The sequence below is a fragment of the Schistosoma haematobium genome, chromosome ZW (assembly GCF_000699445.3).
Source record: "Schistosoma haematobium chromosome ZW, whole genome shotgun sequence".
In the NCBI taxonomy this organism is placed as follows: Eukaryota; Metazoa; Platyhelminthes; class Trematoda; order Strigeidida; family Schistosomatidae; genus Schistosoma; species Schistosoma haematobium.
The window spans coordinates 48,691,353-48,713,537 of NC_067195.1; the positions used below are offsets into that span (position 1 = coordinate 48,691,353).

The 22,185-nt window shown below is 34.3% G+C and overlaps 1 protein-coding gene across 1 annotated transcript; it reads right to left on the reverse strand.

Moving 5' to 3' along the window:
* Nucleotides 1-3,808: 3,808 nt before the first annotated feature.
* Nucleotides 3,809-21,456, reverse strand: MS3_00003754 (uncharacterized protein). Its single transcript, XM_051211615.1, has 3 exons — nucleotides 21,081-21,456; nucleotides 12,149-12,243; nucleotides 3,809-10,406 (listed from the first exon to the last, which is right to left on the reverse strand). The coding sequence occupies exons 1-3, from the start codon at nucleotides 21,213-21,215 to the stop codon at nucleotides 10,193-10,195; spliced, it is 444 nt and encodes a 147-aa protein (XP_051071697.1). The 5' UTR covers nucleotides 21,216-21,456; the 3' UTR covers nucleotides 3,809-10,192.
* Nucleotides 21,457-22,185: the final 729 nt, after the last annotated feature.

The following is a 22,185-nucleotide window of genomic DNA, read 5'->3' on the forward strand; positions in this document are numbered from 1 at the left end:
AAGATTACTGGTTAGTTATTTCACAGTAGCATGAGACTTTTCAATAGTGAACAACCATCACTCCACCAGAGATCGAAACCAGGACCTTGAGGTCTCGTAACAAATCCTTAACAGTTAAATCATTGAATTAACATGCAATGGTTCCCATGACTAACTTTTATCAGTTTGTGATATTACACAATCTCCTTCCATTGCATTCGGTGAGTAATCGCTTCATATATATATTTAGTCCATTGGTCATCATCAACGTATGGTCTATCACTTTATTTAGTCACACTTCACATCTACGCAATCAGAGGAAATAAGTAGGATGAGAAGTAGGAGTCGGTCGTTAATAGCGATATCGGTGGAAATTTAAAAATGAGCGATATAATTCAAAATTAACAAGATCTATCTCAAAATTTATATCACGATGGAAGTAACTGCATTGCTCAGTCTTCACAATTACTGATGACTAATAATTCATTGATCTCAGACGAAACTTTTAAAGCAATAAACATGGTTTAATCATTGTAAGGGCCATGACTTAGTCCTCTTAACATTATTGACGTATCACATATGTTAATTTGTATTCGTCTGAATTCATAATCCAAACATGGTGATTCACAAATTTAGTGTTACCATTCATTGAACTTTATTAAAATCATTACCTTCTTATCATTTCGTATCGTTACTGCATTTCTGTCACTGAAATAATGTCATGTCAGCCATTATTTTCACTCTTTGTCTACGAATATTTTCCCAATCCCTAAACTTAAAGTTTACTGTAGTCATTTCCACTTTCAAGCGTAGATGTTATCAATAACATGCATATGATCATACGTAAATTATACGTCTGTGACCTCACAAACCTGTGATCATTCACGACAAATTTCATGGGAAGTTCAGAGGAAATTAAAATTCCTTTAAAAATTATTTGAACGATATTGAATGTAATAAACCTTTACTGAAAATGTGAAAGAAAAGCCTCTTTATATGCGACAACGATTGAGAGGCAATGTATCCAACGAAATTCTAATGCTAAAGTTGAGCAGAGCAATGGAAAGAACTTTAACTGCAGGTATACTACAGTTATAATTTTCTACACATTTGATGATCACTTCAAGATTGAAAGATAAATTACCTAGGCCAGCCACTTCTTTCTGTATCTACCAGTTCAACTGCTCTTGTGGAACAATTTATATTGGCAAGTATTCTAGTATTTTGTATTTTCGAGCACACGAGTACCTCCCAGTGTGGTTAGGCAAAGGTATAGTCAAAACTTTTAACAGCTCATTTAGTACAAACGGCCAACATAGAGATATCATTCATATTAAAATATCGTGTTAACAGCAATCTGCCTAAATCTGTCAGACTGTGTGTTCTCCAGACGGCTGAAGAAATCACTACTCAGATAAAAAGGTAGGAGGTATGCGTCCAGAAAAAATGTGTTCAACTGCTCCTTTTACCCTGATCAACTTCTGACCTAATTAGTTAATAATCATTTTTATGATAAGATGACGTAATTTGATCAGTATTGGTTTTTATGGTCCAAACGTATAGAATTCACACCTCTCATTATTATTATTATTACTATTATTATTATTACTATGAATATAAGGCCTGCCAACGTTTTTGGGAAATTTATTCAGCATCCACTAATTCGTACCCAATTCATATTATTCTGTATATTACATGATATCTGATTTTTAATTACATTATTATCCTCCTCACACCATGTCGACCACATTTATTCCGATCATTTATCGCATAACTTCATTTAGCGTATGAACTTATTCAAGTTCACACCTCATATTGGTCATCTCAACATTAACAATTTGATTTGATTTTACGTTACTAACAATCCTTAATTTAAATGCTGTACATCATTTATGATGTGCTTTGCCCTAAACCCGCCCATTTTTCGAATTATGAATTTGGACGTATTTAATTATAGAACCTGATGATAAATTATTGAAAAGAATATTCTTCGTTCATACATCTGAGTTTTAACATAATGGGAATTTTTTAGCGACTGATTCGATTATTGATAATTTACTCAAACTGTTTTAACTACTCATGAGTAAGAACTCGATAAATACTTTTATTAATCTGTTGCTGCCTTTTGAAAAACTGATGCGTTTAAATGAAAATTCAGCAGTATCTTGATATCCTGTCGACTAAGTTGCAAATCAATCATTCCTTTTCTGTGCTGTATCAGTTTAGCAGTTTCTGAATCGAGGGTGAAAAAGATTAAGGCTGTTATCACCGATGACATCGGGTGATAATCACAGAACTGAAGTATAACTAAGGTTGGAATAGTGAGCCAACGAATTTCAGTTCAGTGGTTTATGGAAACTGTTTTTGTCCTTAATCTTTAAAACAGCGGTCCCTTTCATGTCGAACCCTGTTAACCCTTACTAGAGAGTCACAAATCATGACGAAATAGATGTTTAGTGGTCTATCATTTTGTTAAGGTTCCTTAATTCACTTTAATTGTCTTAGTAGTGAAAGGGAGCATAATAGTAATTCGATTACAAATTGACATTGCTACAAAGTTTCTTCTTCTAGAAAAAAATACTGCACATCATCTATTTATGGTATGTACATATCATGTGAACTAAAGGTATGTCTAGCGTAACTAAGCTTTTTGGTTCACGTATGCATATAAACCAGTCCCTCATCGGAAACATACTTATTTACTTACGCCTGTTACTCCTAATGGAGCATAGGCCGCTGACCAGCATTCTCCAACCCACTCTGTCCTGGGCCTTCTTTTCTAGTTCCATCTAATTCTTGTTCATTTTTCGCATGTCTATTTCCATTTCTCGGCGTAATGTGTTCTTTGATCTTCCTCTTCTCCTTTGGCCTTCAGGATTCCACGTGAGGGCTTGTCTTGTGACGCAATTGGGTGCTTTCCTCAATGTGTGTCCTATCCACTTCCAGCGTTTCTTCCTAATTTGCTTTGCCGATCCGCGCCCTCACATCTGCATCAGATCCACCCTGCCCAGATATGTAAAGGTTTTTACATCTTCCAAATCTTCTCCGTCAATTGTGACTGGATTGGTGCATTCTGTGTTGTATCGGAGAATTTTGCTTTTCCTTTTGTGTATATTGAGATCTACTGCTGCTGAGGCTGCCGCTACACTGATCGTCTCCTCCTGTATTTGTTGTTGCGTTTGGGATAGAAAGGCTCCCGGAGGGTCCCCAGGCGGAGTTATTCGCCTGCATACTTATATCTTTTGCGGTTTAACAAAGACTGAATCACCTACCTTTTACTGAGTTGGCCATTTCTATCACTCCTGTTCATATCCATTTCTTTTCATCTCTTATAGAATGTTTGAAATATATGTTCCTCAAATACTTTCATAATCAAAATCTCATGACTACATTATTACTGAAGGGATATGTAAATAAAATATCTACGACATATGCATTTTACCACATCATTCAAATATGTGGTCAGATCATCGGTCTATAACCCCTAATAAATTTGAAACTGAAATCCATAATATTTTATCAGAAGCAAACAACCCTCTAATTCTAACCTATTACCTTATGTCATTACACTACACAATTAAGGTAACCGCATTTTTATTAATTGTAAATTTTTTTATTATCACAAATAGATCTTGTTCCACTGATATGAAATATGAATGACATTGTTTAAATTTTTATTCATAATGACCATAACAGAATATATTTTGGTTGAAATGTTGATTATTTTACAAAGTCATATGATGCCGTTCGTTTTCATAAAACTGATTTAGTTTCTTATTTACATAAACAAAATATAGATTAATTACAATAGACATATTTGTGACATTAAAAAAAATACATTTTAATATGTAAATGAAAAAAAACAAAAAAACAAAATGGTACTTCACTAGTTTGTTTGATGTAAAATTATTTCTTTCTTAAAAATCAATTATCAAACTATGCGGTAACAAAAAAAATTGCAGCTATGGTAACCAATCAAAAACTGTTGATAATTCAAAGATACGTACACAATCCGGATTGAAACTTCTTGTTTAAGAACTTTTCTATTTTTTAAAAAAAGTAAATTCCATCAAATTTTTTCTGACTTCAATCTAACGACTAATATGCGTGTAGTTCGTATTTTCAAGTCAAAAATGACAGATCAAATGATAGTAAGAAATGTATATTTTTTTTGAATGGTATACCGAAAAACAAAAATACAAAATTACCAATCATTCTAGGTAAAATCAGTTGATATTCATATTTAGAAATATCATCTAGATTTAAACTGAAGTATAAAACAGTATTTAAATGGGTGGTATCTAAAGTGATTACTCAGTTTGCGTTCAGTAATACAACTATCAAATGCTGAGATTAGAATAAAAGTTCTCATCATTGCTGAGGAGTCCCATACTAGGACGAGACGGCCGTCCAGCGCTTCCAGGTTTTCCATGGTGGTCTAGCTACAATTGACTCATTATTTCAATCAAAAACATAACAATATATATTAAATAATGGTATGTTTCAATCATTAGATTAGACTGTATAACCTGTGATGAACTGAATTGATTTGTATATACAAACTTGTATTAGTAAATAAATTTACGATTAGCTAAACCTATAAATGTTCAGATTACAACAAACGTAAGGTATGTGCATAATCCATCAAATCATTTAAAGTAACGATGCACTGAGTTAAAATAAGAAAATCATAATTTATAAGTCTATTTTAACTTAAATCATGAAAATCTACACAGTCAGGTCTACAAATTACGGATGTATTACATTTAGAAAGCTAAATATATAGATAAAATTGACTTATTCCAATTTTCAACCAACACATAGAACATTGAAATTAAACTTTATATTGTGTATTAAATTAGTTCAATCAATCATTGTAATTCAGCAACCAATTATAGAATGGTTTATCCAACTTTCAACACAAAGTTTTGAATGAGGATGAGTGACGCTACTCAGAAAGACTGTATGGAATATCTGGAGAATGACTGAAATAACTAGATCAAACATTAAACGTAGAATACAGTTGTCACCAATGCCACTGTACGACACCAACCAAGTGGTTCTAATTAGTAAGTTCCCACCCCTAAACATGTAGATCCTGTGATCAATCTGTGATAGAGCCAAGAGTGGGTACAAAAATGAGCTCTAAAGCAGGGCAAAATAGTTGTCCAGCTCTCGTTGGTTTTAATTGATATGCCTATCGAGATCACTTTGTAACAAATACAACGTATAATTTTCAGAAAACCCTCCTGCTAATAAACTAAGTGTTAAAATCAAATAATCACTATAACTCAATCACCGAGTACCCAATGCTACTCAGTGAGACTAACTAAAATGCCTGAAACATGGTGCAGACAACTATACTAACTTATACAACTGTTAAACCTTCGGTATTTAAGTATTAGTTTTTGTAACTTCCATAAAAAATACTATTGAAATGAATCAATATGTTATATCTATCACTCAACCTAAACTAGTTCTCCTGTCAAATGTTCGTATAGAGGAAATAGTTAGAGAATGTGACAGTTGAGTTTTGGCAAATTATATATCAACCACTTGAGCGATTACAGCTGGAGAAGACAAAAAATGATATTTAGTTCAGTTTGTTTTCTGTGTTCACTGCTAACCACTGGCCAATCAGATGTGAAAAAAACATAAACGCGACAACGTCATCTGAAATTTATCATACCCATTGATTAACAAAACTTAATTTTGTCACCTCTTTAAATTATTGATTATTGAATTTGTTTCATGTTATGGAATTGTAGTCATTTTATACATAGTGAAATTCATGAGTCGATGCAAGCTACACCACCACTGAATTCCTGGAAGAACTGAATGGTCACTCCGTCCTAGTATACGACTCCTCAGCAGTGTGCACCCACGATCCCGCATGAGGGACTCGAACCCAAGTTTTTCGGTCTCGTGCGCGGACACCTACCCTCTAGATCACCAAGCCGGCATTCATTATTTTTAATAACCAACATTGCTTTTTTTCAGCTTCTTTCATTATACAGTCCATTGACGTCCAGATGCAAAACAGATTATTTTTTATGGAAACATGTATAAACATCATGATTAACAACGGATATATTTTTTAAGTGTCCTGCAGTATTTATGAATACAGATTTTATTACAAATAGTGTCAACCATAGAATAAGTTTTTTTAGAAAGACAACATAAATGATCATTTTGAGAGTAAACTACTTTGCTTTATATAAAATATGATCAGTATGCCTGACTAAGCATGTTTTATTTTCGAATAAATAACTGATCATTTTGTAAATTATAACTATATATGCTTTCAAACTGCTCTGTATTATTTCTTTTGCATTGTCTGCTACTTTTTCTTTGTTGGATGTTGTGAGGTAATAGTAATAATAATTATTATTATGTATTCCGAAAATAATTATTACAGGATTCATGCCTGTTTACGGGCATGATCAGCTTGATGTAGATAGTGATATTAAATGTAGGGAACACACATATGATATCAGACTGTTTGAAGTAATCGAGTTCAAAATTTGATTAGATAGTAAATTTTTCAATCATATTACAACAATGAAAAGCATCAGCCTGGAACTTTTAATTCTTTTTAAGTTGACATCCTGTTGATGTATGAACGATGCATATATGGTCATTTCCTGTGCCACAAAGAATTCATTGTAACTATCTACAACTAGAGAAAATAAGACAGAAACAGAATGCATGGAACAACAGAGCAATAATAACTACGATAGGTCAGTCAGGTATACCATAACACATATGTCAGGCTACTTTATAATGTACTGTTCGTGTTAGATATTACTCAAATTATTTCAGAACGGTGTTAATGTAAAGTAACAGCAGGTTGGGAGGTTTACTTAGTGAATTTAGCAATAAAAATGTTTAAACATTTGAAATTCTCATAATCTCACTTGTAAAATAAGACACATTTACAGGTGTGTGAGTACTTAAAGCATTTTTAGAGAAGAGGTAAGCATCAATACAGCGAACAAAGGATGCGGTTTTATCTCACGGATGGATTGTAGTAAATTGTTCCAGAGTCTGGAACACTTCCTGCTAAATTAGTTCATACATGAAGATTTGGAATTTGGTTGTTTTACAAATGACAAAGAGTTACAGATGTTGTAACTAGGAATTTCTGAATATTAAATTACTTCACAGGATGTAAAAGACAACTGATTAATTATTTTGAAGAAAAATATTAGGTTTACTTTGGGTTACCTCTTCCAGAAAAAATCTAGTTCACGTTTCTTACATCTGGACTTATAATTTAAGATACAATTAGTCCCAAGAATGCAAAATGTAAATCGTCTCTGAACGGATTCAGACCTTAATCTATCATTTGTGCAAACACTACCAAGAATAAACGTGCAGTATTCTAGGATTGGTTGAATATATACTTTGTACATCAAAATAAGTGACCTTTTGTTATAAAGATTACGAATTATGCAACCCATATGACGATGGGACTTAGAAATCACTTTCGAAACCTTTTCTGTGAAGGAAAAATTGTAGGAGTACCTAAGTTCTAAGTACAATAATGTATGCAACTTAGATAACGCCTTACCATTTATGACAAGATCTAAGTTGAGCGATATGTTACCAAAGTATATTCATCCACATTTGGCCGTGTTAAGCTCTAACTATCATTTTAAGCATCACTAGGCTACTTTGTTGAGCTCCATACTGATGCAATTTTGCATACTGTTCAACTCGTGAGTAGAAAATGAATTTTATTCATTAGGATTTTTTATTCTATGAGATTCGTAAATCAATAAACATTACTCAACTGGAAAAAATGTACTCAGTTCAACTTTTACTCCTTACAATATTATGTACTAATCTTACTTACAATCCAGAATCCATAACAACCTAATAAGATTAACTTATTGTTCAACATTTGTTATATTAGAACTTAAGAAAAGAACCAATGTATTCAAAAAAAATGATGACATGAATGTAATTTAATGTATTTATGTTTAGTCAAACTTGGATTTCTGTCGAAATAACAAAATATCAACGGTGATATTAATTAATACTTAACATTTAGATTAACACTAGAAATCATCATTATCTTATCAGCATAGTGACTATACACGTTAATCTGCGATACTGATCAATTTTATCAGGAAACAAAAAGAATAAAAAAATTTTAAACAAGTAGGTAACATTCAATTACTTAACGGTCACTTATCGATCCATTATGAATCGACCGATCAATGCTCAACGTAATTTAATGTAAATAAATTATGTACATATCGGAACATTTTTTATTTATATATTTGTTTAGATTATATTTCATTTAAACTACTCCCCTGGCCATTTCAGGGTTGTTGCCGTTTCCAAGCCCGGGTAAAGATGGGCGGTTGGACGTGGGACCAGTTAAACAGCAACTAAAATGAGGAGATACAACTTGGCGGTTCTCAGAATCAGTGAAACCTATTGGACCCGACCTGGGTAGATTCGGATGAGATGCTGCTGTACTCCAGTCACGAAGAGGAAAATGCACCATACACTCAAGGAGTTGCTCTAATGCTGTCCAAAGTAGCACGAGATGCACTTGTAGCATGGGAATCTCACGGATCCAGAATCGTCAAAGCATCCTTCAAAACAAACTAGGAGGCAATCACGATGAATATTATTTAACGTTATGTACCCAACAATCAATCCAAGAAAAACGATAAACATCAGTTCTATGAGAGGCTGCAATCCGTCATAGCGAAGTGCCCATGAAATGACCTCACCATCCTGATAGGAGATCTAGATGCCAAAGTCAGGATAGACAACACCGGATATGGAGATATCATGGGACGACATGAACTGGGAGAGAGAAACCAGATTGGTGAGAGATTCGCAAACCTACATGCATTCGAAGAATCTGTCAAAGGTGGCACAATATTCCCACACAAACGCATGCACAAAGCGATATGGGTCTCACACCACAGCTGTAGAAGCATTGGACAACTGGGGAAACAGCATTACATGGGTTTAATGCAGCTTTCTATCACGACAATGAAAAACTCGCTGAATTCAAGGTAGTTCTCAACAACAGGTTCCAAGCCTTACAAGATCTACTCAAAGAAGGGGAAAATAAAATGGAGGACAAATGGAAAGGGATCAAAGAAGCACTAAGTCCAACGTGTCAGGAATTTCTGTGTCGCAATAAGCATCATCATAAGGAATGAATGAATATTGATATCCTGTGCAGGATTCAGGAAGGGAAGAGCAAGAAGACAGCAATTAATAACAGCTGAACAAGAACGGAGAAAGCCAATAGACATACCGAATACACAGAAGCAAAGAAGAAAGCAAACATTTGATTGGAATGCTCTGGAAAGGGGTAAAATCCTCCACATAACTGGGTAGCATCATCGATACAACAAGGAGGACCCGATGTAAACTTAAATGCGAGGATTGGAAAAGCAAGGACAGCATCCCTATATTTGAAGAACATATCGAACCCAAAACAACTGTCAACCAATATCCAAGTTACAATCTGCAATACGTACGTCAAGACAATTTTACTTTATGAAACTAAAACTTGGAGAACCACCACAACCATCATCAAAATGGTACAATTATTTATAAACAATTGTCTACACAAGATACCCGATGTCTGCTGGCCAGATTCCATCAACACCAACCTGCTGTAAGTGTGGAAAGTATACACATTTCGTAAATCATCAAACTGAATCACGAGGAAAGTCTTAACTTGGAATCCTGAAAGGAAGCGGAAAAAAGGAAGACCGACGAACACATTGCCTCAAGGATTTGAAGCAGATATCAAAAAAATGAACAGCAACTGTAAACAACAGGAAAGGATTGCCCATGACAAAGTTGCTTGGAGAATACTGATGGGTAGCCAGTGCTCCCTCCACGCGGGATAGCAGGTATAAGTAAGTAAGTAAGTATACTACAACTTAAGAAGACGGTTCAGATTTGAATGAAGGTTAGATTTGGAAATGAGTTATTCTGACATCATATATATTCTCTTGCGAAAATTCTAACTCTGTGAAATGAATTTATTTGATTTCTGAAAAAAATGAATATATAACCAATATATCAGAAAACAAACAGAACGGGTTACTTATTTTAGCTTAAATTTTAGTGATCATTTATTTGTTTATACTAAGGGGAAGTTATCAATATTTCTGTACAAATGTAATCTCTGTTATTTTTCAATACATAATTCTTTTCTGTTTGTTTATTATACTGCACTATGTTCAGCTTGTTCAGCAACAAATGTTAAAAATTCTCTAATATTAAGTCGTCCATCTCGATCAGTATCATATCGTTTCATGTAATTTCGAACAGATTTTCTCACTTCAGAAGAATTATCCCCACCAAATAGTGAACAGATTTCATGAAAATCCAAAGTACCTGAACCATCTTTATCCAATTTTCGAAATAAACGTTTCCAACTAAAATGAAAAAAATATTTGACTGGTTTCCGTCAAACTGTATTTATAGTTTATGCATTAATAAAATGAAGCTAATCGATGCTGTTGTGTTTTGCATTTGATACCGATTTATGACTTAGAATGAAACAAGTACAGTTTTCGTAAAGTCTCTTCAATATTTGCACTGAAACATGGTATTATACATAATGTCATAAAAGGTTGCTTTAAACTAACGTTATTCCATAAAATATATTAAAAATGTTTTCCTAATAAGGTAAATGACCTCATCACTAGAGTAACATTTGAGAATATTATAGATATATTTGAGAATAATACAAATGTAATAAACCTCGAACCTTTTTTTAGCTTTGACTAGAAAAAATAAATACACCTAATTTAAAGTGTTTTATCTTAGTTTTTAAAGTCACAGATCACCTAAAACACTTCAGATATTATTAGTTCGTTGAATGGCTTTAATTTGAATCTGCTGTTAAATATTTATGTATTAAAGGGGATTACAACTGTTAAAACGTTATTCCAAGATATTTAATATATAGTCAAAATCCAGTTGGTATCCTTATTTATTGCATTCACCCCAACATTTCTGGGTAAGATATGCAAACTGTTGCTTCTTTTTTTTACTTCAGTCTATGTGTAGCTGATTTGAAGCCTAGAAGAAAACAATTTTGGTACTCCGCATATCATTTTCTTCTTCTCTGCTTGAAATGAGTTGGTGATTTGTATTACGTTCTTAAATTAGAGTTCAACAAAAGAACAACCAAACTAATGAACTTGACAACTACAATTCTAGTTATTTGCTGTCATGCAAATATCATATTCTTGTCAAACATATGGGCTCCTTCAGTTTAAGATACATCATTTTTGTTGATGTGATTAGCAGACTGACACATTTTGCTAAAATTTTGGTTTTTTTAAATAAGCAATTCTCTTCTTAAAACTTATTTGCAAGTCTAGGTTTAGTCAGTGTACTAGTCTACTTTACCTATTCTTGAGTAATTTGACTATGTCTTCTTAATGACTGATTGTGTGACTTTACGTTTAGTCTTATGACATTGTGTGTAAATTTGTTACCAAGATTCACACTTCTGAATAGCTATTTGGCTTTGTTATTTTTACCAGTCATCTGTAGAAATATGACAAAATATATTCATCTATAATTGTGCTGTTATCTAACAATTAAGGCTACAATCACGTTTCATTCAGCATATCATTAACTAGCCTATTCTAAAAAAATTCAATAAACATGAATCTTCATAAAAATGTGATGTATTCACAAGACCAACTATTTAAATAAGTATAATTTGTTAGTCCAAAGAGCTATTAAAACAGTTCTAAATATTAGGAATCAAGTTAATGTAATATTGTACTTTGTATAGGATGTTTAACGAACTGTGAACAACACTATATTCTAACAAGTTAAATTTTATGGGTATGATCTTCTTCGTGTTCAACTATTAGATCATTTCCCATACATAGAAATGTTTAGGCTGATATAAAACAATGAAAATTATTTAGTTGTGATTTGTTATTCAGTAGCTTTGAAATGTATTTTACTTACGAAATTTTATCAGTCTACATAATTAAAAAAAAACTTTTACTGAAATCAGTGTAACCGTGTTGGCGTAACTCAATGACTTAAGTTTATATTAGTGTGCACCATTTTCGGTGTTCAAAAGAAAAAAATACCTGAGACTATATATAACATCAGAATGATTACAGTTTTAGGTGATCATTTGACTTACCCATCGATTGATTGACCTGTCAATCCCAATATCAATTTATATTCGCCAAAACTTATCAAACCATCACCATTGATATCAAACAATTTAATTAGTTCCTATAAATAAAACAAAATAAACATTTGGATGAAGTAACAACAAACAAACATAAATTTAATTTCCTAATCCATAGTTGTTTAATTTAATTTAGAATAATCTAGTTTTGAAAACATGCCATATCAAGATGATCTTTTTTCATTGTCAAATAATCAACATTATGCCTTAGATACTCTACTTAAAATGCTTTGTATAAAAACTTAATTAACATATAAAGTAAACATTAGAGATCTAAAAGTAGTTTATTGTTCAAGTATTAAATAACAAACAAATTTAGCTTAATCACATCAACTATTTCTATACTTTTATCATACCATGATCAGATATTTTAACCGTAAAAGAAAGAAATTATATATATATATATATATATATATATATCGTTGTCACAGAATAATGTGTTTCCTTCAGAAAATGCTAACCCCTGATTTCTCTTGATTAATTTCAATTTATTGACTTCAAGGCTAAGAATATTGATTACTATAATAAACTAAATTATAACAAAAATTTAATAGACTTATGAAAGATAGAGCATAACAATAGATCAAGAACTATTCATATTAGTATTGTGAACTATCGTTTGAAAAATAAAAACTAAATGAGAATGAAAAATATTCTATGTTACAATTAAAATCATAGACGGATAAACTATTCCTTATTAAAAATGAGAACAATTTATAGTTAATTATCCTTGATCTTGCATACTCACTTATTTCATAGATAGTGGTTTAAAATATTTGAAATTCAAGCATTTATTAGATACTCTTGACCATTTGAATTATATATATATATATCAACTTAATATAGTTCAGTTTAGAAAGACTGGTTTCATTTAAATATCGAAATTAACTTAATCCTTTCAAAAGCTGTCCTGGTACTGCTAAGGGTGGGGAAAGTTAACTTTCCCTTTTGAAATGCCCTCACATGGCAATGCGTATACAGCCACTGTCAGGGAAGTCCTGCTCATTGCTTCCTCGCATCAGGGGTGTTTTTACCAAATTCATAAGAAGAAAAGCGAGTGTCCGACGCTTTAACTGGGTTGGTGGATATGGATGATCCACCTAGAGGAGTTGGAAAACCATGATTCTAGACCATTGGTGCACATGGGCTCCAGGATACTAAGGGAACAAATGGCGTATGAACCAATCATTGGTCACCGGCTACCATGGGACTGCATCTCCTGGCGTTGCTCCACTGCCTTATGGATCAGAATTTTAGGTCGAAGGCTCCTGGTATGGCCCCTTACGAATACCATCTGCTTCGGTCTGGGCACCCTGGCAGTATCACAACTTACACACAAATCAAGTGCTTTTTGTAGCGCATATGTATTCGTTGCCCCTTTGTACCAATATTTATGTGTTCAAATAAATAAGTAATAAATTCATATGGTAAAACTAATTATCTGACGAAAAAAATCAAATGTAAAAAAATTGGAAGCCAAAACTAATTTAAAACTATGAACTCTCAAATTACTGATTGAATGCTTTTTTGATTGACGAATGAGTCGAAACCATTAGCCACTGCCTAAACCTGACTTTAAATCATTTGTTGATCTATACAAGACCACCAATGAATACTCGGAATAACCGAAGGACAGTTACGTTTTGGACTCCTCCGTAGTGTACATTTACGATCCTGCACGCAGAACTCAAACTCAGGACTATCGATCTCGTGCGCGAGCGCTTAAACTCCAAACCACTGAGAAAGAACAACAATCTCCATAAATTCCCATACTGACAATGATTGTGTGCTCACGAGTGACTAGCATGAGGATGTAACTTCAGGAATGGTAATCAGAGACCGTACACAATCAAGTTCAATCCATACCGCGTGTGAGGCAGTTATTCACCATAACCAATAGATGAAAGGTTGTGAAAGACCATGGATTGATTGAAGTTAGACATTTACATTATTGGATGCGGGCTCAGTGGTTCAGACATTTAGCGTTCGCGTCCGAAACCAAGTGTTCTAGGTTCGAGCTGCGAGTTTGGGATCGTGAATGCGCACCACTGAGTAGTCTCTTACTAGAACGAAACGACCGTTCATTGCTTTCAGGTTTTCAATAGAGGTCTAGGTTGAAATGACTCATGAATTCAACTGTGAAAACACTTCAATCTCCACAAATCCCCATACTCACTATAAATAGTAAATGCTATTCCCTAATGCCATAAAAGACACAGACTTTAAATTTTTTACACTACACTATGACAGTTGCCTTATTAGGGCTTTTCATAATATTTCAAGCCATGTGACGATAAAATTATTGATTATATTGTTTTATCAACAACCAAGACCTCTGTATCAAAGAGATTCTATATCAAGTAAGATTATTCCTCACAATAAAAGTTGTAAGACAGCATTAATATTCTATGAAAACCTTTGTAAATATCATCGTGTGCTAAAGAATATGTGCATATATAAAATCTTCAGGTATGATTATTCTTAAAATATGAGAGTCAATGTTTTCGCTTGAAACTAGTTTCATCTAGTCTTAGTTTTAAGTCATAAGTTTAGAAATCCTATTTCTACAATAAAATAATACAACTCGTTGAATATGAATTATTCGTAAATCCACTACTCTTCTAAGTTGCTACACTTTCGTTTTCATAGACATTGAAATATTACTACCAATTTTTATTGCCATTTACATCTGCACAAAAAACCGCTATAAACCCATTGTTCTTCTTCCTATCCTTGACTTGGGCTTATTTTTATTTAGAGTGTAGTTGTAATTTTATTTTATTAATAAGTAAATTTGACTATTAAAACTTTAACCAATCAGTCAGTAACAACGTAGAACTTCGTACGTACATCAGTTCGAGTTGCCACAGCACATTAGCACAGAGATGCAGTTGTCGATTCAAATCCCGTGGTGGTAGAGACGGTAAGAGTATAAGCAGTAATCGAAAAGATTAGGGTTTAAAGATGTTATTCAAGGAGCATAATCCAGTGAAATAAATTTGGAAAGAGGAAAAAAGGGACATGACGAATTCAGAAAATCAGAATTTGGGAGAACTCAAAGAGTGGATGCACCTGCTCGCACCATTGCAAACGATTTTGAGCCATGTCATTCAAGGTCTCTAACCATCGGTTGCTATCATCTCGCGGATCCCAACCAGGTAGTCTACACCTACCAACATGGCTCAGTCCATCTGTTAGTGACTTCATGGATTTGTGCCATGTTTTGGTCTGGCCGCCCTTAGCTTTCTTCCAACCTACTCCTATACCATTGAGCATCGTGCGTCGAGGCAGTCGGTGGTTGGGCATACGTAACACGTGTCTCAGCCATCTCAAATGATGAATTTTCATTACTTCATCAATTGATTTGCCATTCTTACCCAGTACCCGTATCTTAACAACTGCGTTATTTATCCATTAAAACTTTGATGATCTTCTTAAAACATTAGGCTTACTTCCAAACTACACAATTATTAAAATGCTCATCTAAATTAGACTTTGAGCAAGCTTAGCAAGTTCTTAAACAATTCGGGCTATCCATTACATATTTCTGTCTGTAGAAAATATCTATATTAATGTCAAATGAATACACAGTATTTCATAAATATAATCATTTGGAATTCCGTCTGTAGCTCTTCTAAAGCTAATGCCGGTCCCAAGCCCGCGCAAAGGAGGAGGGTCGAACATGGGGTCGGCAGCCCCAAATCTCACTAAATAAATGCCAACCAGATTAAACAATCTAACCTCTGCCCCAGGAGTCGACGGAAGAATTATGACACCTTAGGATGAAAGCCGAGATTCTTCGGAAATCACTAGGCCGGTGTCACTTCTAACAACCGGAACAACAATTGTTATGGGTAAATGCAACGCCCGGACGATGTAGGAGACCAGGATGACCAGTCAAATAGCAACGGAAATGAGGAGATCAGAATCAGAGAAGCCCATTAAACTCAAGCTGAACAGCAAAGGTTAGGTACGGGAGAGATGCTGCTGTACTCCAGTCACGAAGAGGAAAATGCACCATACACTCAAGGAGTTGCTCTAATGCTGTCCAAAGTAGCACGAGATGCACTTGTAGCATGGGAATCTCACGGATCCAGAATCGTCAAAGCATCCTTCAAAACAAACTAGGAGGCAATCACGATGAATATTATTTAACGTTATGTACCCAACAATCAATCCAAGAAAAACGATAAACATCAGTTCTATGAGAGGCTGCAATCCGTCATAGCGAAGTGCCCATGAAATGACCTCACCATCCTGATAGGAGATCTAGATGCCAAAGTCAGGATAGACAACACCGGATATGGAGATATCATGGGACGACATGAACTGGGAGAGAGAAACCAGATTGGTGAGAGATTCGCAAACCTACATGCATTCGAAGAATCTGTCAAAGGTGGCACAATATTCCCACACAAATTCATGCACAAAGCTACATGGGCCTCATCTGATCACACCACAGAGAACCAGATACATCATATTTGCACCGCTGAAAAATTCATAATGGCAGTGAAAGACGTCAGAACCGTTAGAGGAGGTGACAGCTGAATGTGGCCAAGATGAAACTGGAGCTAAAAAAGCACTCGATAACTGAGGAAACAGTGTTACATTGCTTTAATGCAGCCTTCTATCATGGCAATGACAAATCTAATGAATTCAAGATACAACTAGTTCCAAGCCTTACAAGATATATTATAAGAAGAAAAAACTACGATATAGGTCAGATGGGGGGATATAAAAAAAAGCAGAAAATTCAAAGTGTCAGGAGGTCTCGGGCTGAAAGTAACATAGTCATTAGGAATAGATCTCCATGAAAAAACAATGGACAAGATTCAAGAAAGGGAGAACAAGAAGACAGCAATTAGCAACAGCCGAACATGAGTGGAGAAAGTCAAGGAACAGGCTAAGTACACAGAAGGAGACAAGCAAAGGAAGAAGAGCTTTAGAGCCGACAAGCAGAAATACGTGGAAAAACTAGCAACGATGACGGACAAAGCTGCAAGTGATGGAAGTATGAAACAGCTGTATGATACAACGAAGAAACTCGCAGGGAAATATAGTAAACCAGAGACCGGTTAAGGACAAATAAGAAAAGACGATCACCGAGTTTCAAGAACAAAGGAACATATGAGTAGAATACACTGAGGAACTGTTGAATAGACCAGCTCCATTGAACAGTCACACACAGAACTTCCTATAGATGGCACCCATCAACGAGCGAAGAAATCAGGATGGCCATCAGACAAATCAAGAGCGGGAAAGCAGCAGGACGTAACAATATTCCAGCCAAATCACTATAGTCAGACATAGAAGTAACTTCAAACATGCCCCACGCTCTATTCAAGAAGATTTAAGAGAAGGAACAAGTGCCGTTAAACCGGAAAGGATACGTCCTCAAGATACTAATGAAAGGAGATTTGAGCAAATGTGAGAGCTACAGAAACATTACACTACTGTCAGTACCTGAAAAGTTTTTCAACAGAGTGTTACTGAACCGGATGAAAGACTCAGTAGACGCCCAACTTCGATATAAACAGACTGGATTCCGTAAGGATAAATCGTGCACAGACCAAATCGTGACACTACGGATCAGCGTCGAACAATCAGTAGAGTGGAACTCGTCACCATACACAAAATCCCTTGACTGTGAGAAGGCGTTTCAGAGTGTGGATAGGAGAACCTTATGGAACATTCTCCGACACTATGGCGTACTTGAGAAAGTCGTCGACATCATAAAGAATTTATACGATAGAATACACTGGAGGTCGTGTGTGGAGGACAGCTTATATATTCATTCCGAGTATAGAATAGTGTTAGATAAAGCTTCTCACTCCCCCACTTTCTCTTCCTTCTTGTGGTTGACTGGATTATTAAGACCTCGACATCTGAGGGGAAACACAGAATAAAATGAACAGGTTGGATGCGACTAAACGATTTAGACTTCAAAGATAACCTGGCCCTTCGACCCCATACACACGAACAAATGCAGATGGAGACAACTAGTGTAACAGCAGCTTCTGCATCAGCAGGCTTAATTATACACAAAGGAAAAAGCAAGATCCTCATATACAACGCAGAGAACACCAACTCACTCACACTTTATGGCGAAAATCTGAAAGATGTAGATTCCTTCACGTGCCTGGGAAGCATCATCAATGATCAAGGAGGATCAGATGCAGACATAAAGGCGGGGATTGGCAAAACAAGGGCCGCATTCCTACAATTGAAGAACATATAGAACTTAAAACAACTTTCAACTAGTATCAGAGTCAGAATCTCCAATAAGAACGTCAAGGCAGTTCCACTGTACGGAACTGAAACTTGGAGAACTACTAAAACCATCGTCAAGAAAGTACAAGTATTTATGAATAGTTGTCTACACAAGATACTCAATGTTTGTTGACCGGATACCTTCAGCAACAGCCTTCTGTGGGAGAGAACAAACCAGCTTTCAGCTGAGCAGGAAATTAGGAAAAAACTTTAGAAGTGGATAGAGCATACACTGTTGAAATCACCAAACTGCATTACGAGGCAAGCGCTAAATTGGCATTCTGAAGTGAAAAGGAAAAGTGGGAGACCGAAGAACAAAATGCGTCGAGAATTGGAAGCAGATATGAAAAGTATGAATAGCAACTGGAAAGAACTGGAAAGGATTGCCCAGGATAGGGTTAGACGAAAAATAGTGGTGAGCAGCCTATGCTCCTCCGCGAGAAGTAACAGGCGTAAGTAAGTAAGTAAATAATTATCATTTAAATCAAATAACCTAAAATGATAACAATTATTTTACAACCAACGAATTTTGTACCAGTTTATTTAAGTCAAGAATGAGGGAATGAACAAAGTTTCCTATTTGTTCTCATAAGCTATTTCTTTTTCAACATTTTGAAGCATCAATATCAACGAAATTATGATTCCATACTAAAGCGGCTCTAACATTTTACTTCTACTGAACACATTTCTTTATCTAATGTTAATTATGAAAACTCATGAAAGATGAGAAAATTTGATTTTTCTTCCAACTCGATTATTTGTAGTGACATATAGTAGAGCACTTGAACAGTTTTAAAAAATGAAATATATCATGATACGTTTATAAGAACTAAATCTCGGCCTAAACGTTATCAGGAGAAAAGTGGTATATTAATTAGTGGAAGGTATTTTGCATAGAATACTGGACATCAATTTTTTCTTGCGAATTACTTTCAATTATGGTCAGTCTGTCGTATTGAGAAAATTGCTGTTCTCATTGAAATCTGCATTTAAATCAAGTCGTTTTATTATTCAAGATACTATCACTAAGTTATTCTGGATAATTTTGTAAATGAAGATTTTTCATCTAGTATGTTTTCTCATGAGATTTGGAAGGAATAAGACCGTAATTTCATTGTTCATATAGATTTTATTCACAAACATATAAATACGCTTGATAAATGACTTTCATACTATAAGACAAATTATAAAAAGGTTGACTAAAACCACAGTATAAAGATGTAACAAATAGAGTGTATGGATTGAACACAGTTTTACTAATCGTGATTGATAACAAACTTTTGTTTATTTTAAAAGAATTCATATATTTAATTAAGCGAAAATAAAGAATTATAAAATGAGATGTGAGGATTAGCTTTATTACTTAACTCCACTCAAAGTAGCCTAAAAAAAAATGAAATGCTTCTAACTATGAATAAAATAAACAAACTTATTACACGTCAAAAACCAACTATTGATTTGTTTGAACTTCGTCCTTTACCATCGTGTTATTATTATTTCGTTGGAGGTAGGTAGAAGTGAACACGATTTATATTTTGTGCTAATTGCCTCTCGGCAACAAGATGTGTCTGTAATGTTAAGAGAACTGATACACTAAAGTACATTCGAACCTAGACCTCCTAGTCGCACAACTAGCATGAAACATAGAACCTGAGTTTTCCGTCAACTATTTCTGGCCAGCTAACGTTGAAATAAAGTATGTGTAGTGCTGAATCAATAAGACTAGTGTCTACATTTAAGCTTAAACAATAGGATGAGATCAACGCTAAGGACTAAATAATGATTACGTTGGCTAATGTTCACTTAATGACCAATCAACGTAAATCACCAGATCGGATATGTTTAACTCTGGATAACTTATATAACAACCAATCAATTATTCTTTATGTTTATGCCTAATAGGATGACAATGGAAGCATAGTATCCGTTAGATTATCCGGTGTAGTAAAAAAATAAATAAAATTATCTGTAACTTTCCAGCATAATAAGCATTGAAACTAGTGATCCACATGTGATTCGATCGAATCTGATTCTTTTTCAACTATAATAACTATAGAAAATTACTAACTCGTGAACGCGCACTGCTGAGGAGTCTCAAAATAGGAAGAAACGGTCGTCCAGTGCTTCCAGGTTTTCCATGGTGGTCTAGCTTCAATTGACTCATGATCTCAACCACTGAAATTACTATAATATCCACAAAACCCATCTGATATTAATCAACATATGCTCACTAATGACTGGCTTCAAGAGGTATATCTTGGAGTTCTAGTGAGAAGTAGTGACTAGTGGAGTTCAACCAGGTCTGTTGTGAGATAGTAACTCAGTGATGACAATGGTGGATGTGTCGCTCAATTTCGTGGATTAGTTGAAGTTAGACATTAATACCGTTGGATGACGACCGGTTCATGTGCTCCAGTAGGTCCTGGTTTCGAATCTCGCAGAGGGCGAGGTCATGGGTGCGCACTGCTGAGGAGTCCCACAATAGGAAGAAACGGCCGTCCAGTGCTTTCGGGTTTTCCATGGTGGTCTAGCTTCAACTGACTCATGATATTAACCATTGAAATTATTAAATACTTAAAACAATAATATAATATTTTAACAATTAACTTACATGAACTTTCTGTCGATCTAGAGATTTAGTGCCAACCTTTGTGAATAATTCTGTTCTTGAAATATAACCATCTTTATTTCTATCTATATCATGAAACATTTTCAATAATTCATCAACTTCTTTTTTAGATGGCATATTTTTGTATAATATAATGTATAAATATTAAAATATTCCTTTAAAATTTATCTTTCAAAATGTTTATATTTCGATTGTTTACAAAGTACTCACTCAATACGTTTTATTCTTAGTGAGAAGGATTTATATTGTTGAGAATACTTTTAAACGAATCTCATTTGTATGCTTATATAGTTGTATATGTTGTATATTCAATGGATCAATTATGATTTACTATTAGATAAAATAAAATTAGATCATGTGTGATACGCTGATGTTTTTTTAGTAGCATTATTTGATTATTTTTATTATTACTATTATTATTATTATGTAACAAAATGCATATTTTTTGTTTGTTTTTTTACTCTAGGTCGTAGAATGTGGGTGTTTAAAGTTTGCGATTAATTCTATTTATAGTCGATAATATTTTACAAAGTTGATGAAAGATTTTATACAAAAAAGCTAAATAGATCTTGAGCATTGAGGGGTTTTGTGAAGATTGTAGTAATTTAATAATTGGATTTATGAGTTCATTGAAGCTAGACCACCATAGAAAACCTTGAAGCATTGGACGGCCGCTTCATCCTAGTATAAGACTACTCAGCAGTGTACATCCACGATCGCGCTCCATGAGATTCGAAATCAGGACCTATCAGTCTTGTCAGAACTATTCATCAATAATCAGCAAAACTATGTTAAGAAACAGTTTGAATCAGAATATAAAGTATCAAACTACATTTCAAAACTAGTAGACAACCATGTATGTCAGTTTTTAAAACGTAAAGTATTTGATGTCATTACATTGAGATGAAAGCGATGTCTTTTCGGAATGATGTGATGTAACGAAAGCAGAAGAAATAAGAATACACAACTAAGTATCAATTCGGTTTCCAAGTTGATATCATTTTATAATACGAGTTTACTTACAAGTCTTATAATCTCTGTATCATTAGTTATACTTTCACAAATACGAAAAAAATCATTGATGCGT

Coding starts and splice junctions, on each gene's coding strand:
- MS3_00003754 (XM_051211615.1), bottom strand. CDS start 21,215: ATGCCATCTAAAAAAGAAGTTGATGAATTATTGAAAATGTTTCATGAT. Junction 12,244..21,080: donor TAGATCGACAGAAAGTTCAT/GTAAGTTAATTG, acceptor TTTTATTTATAG/GAACTAATTAAATTGTTTGA. Junction 10,407..12,148: donor ACAGGTCAATCAATCGATGG/GTAAGTCAAATG, acceptor TTTTCATTTTAG/TTGGAAACGTTTATTTCGAA.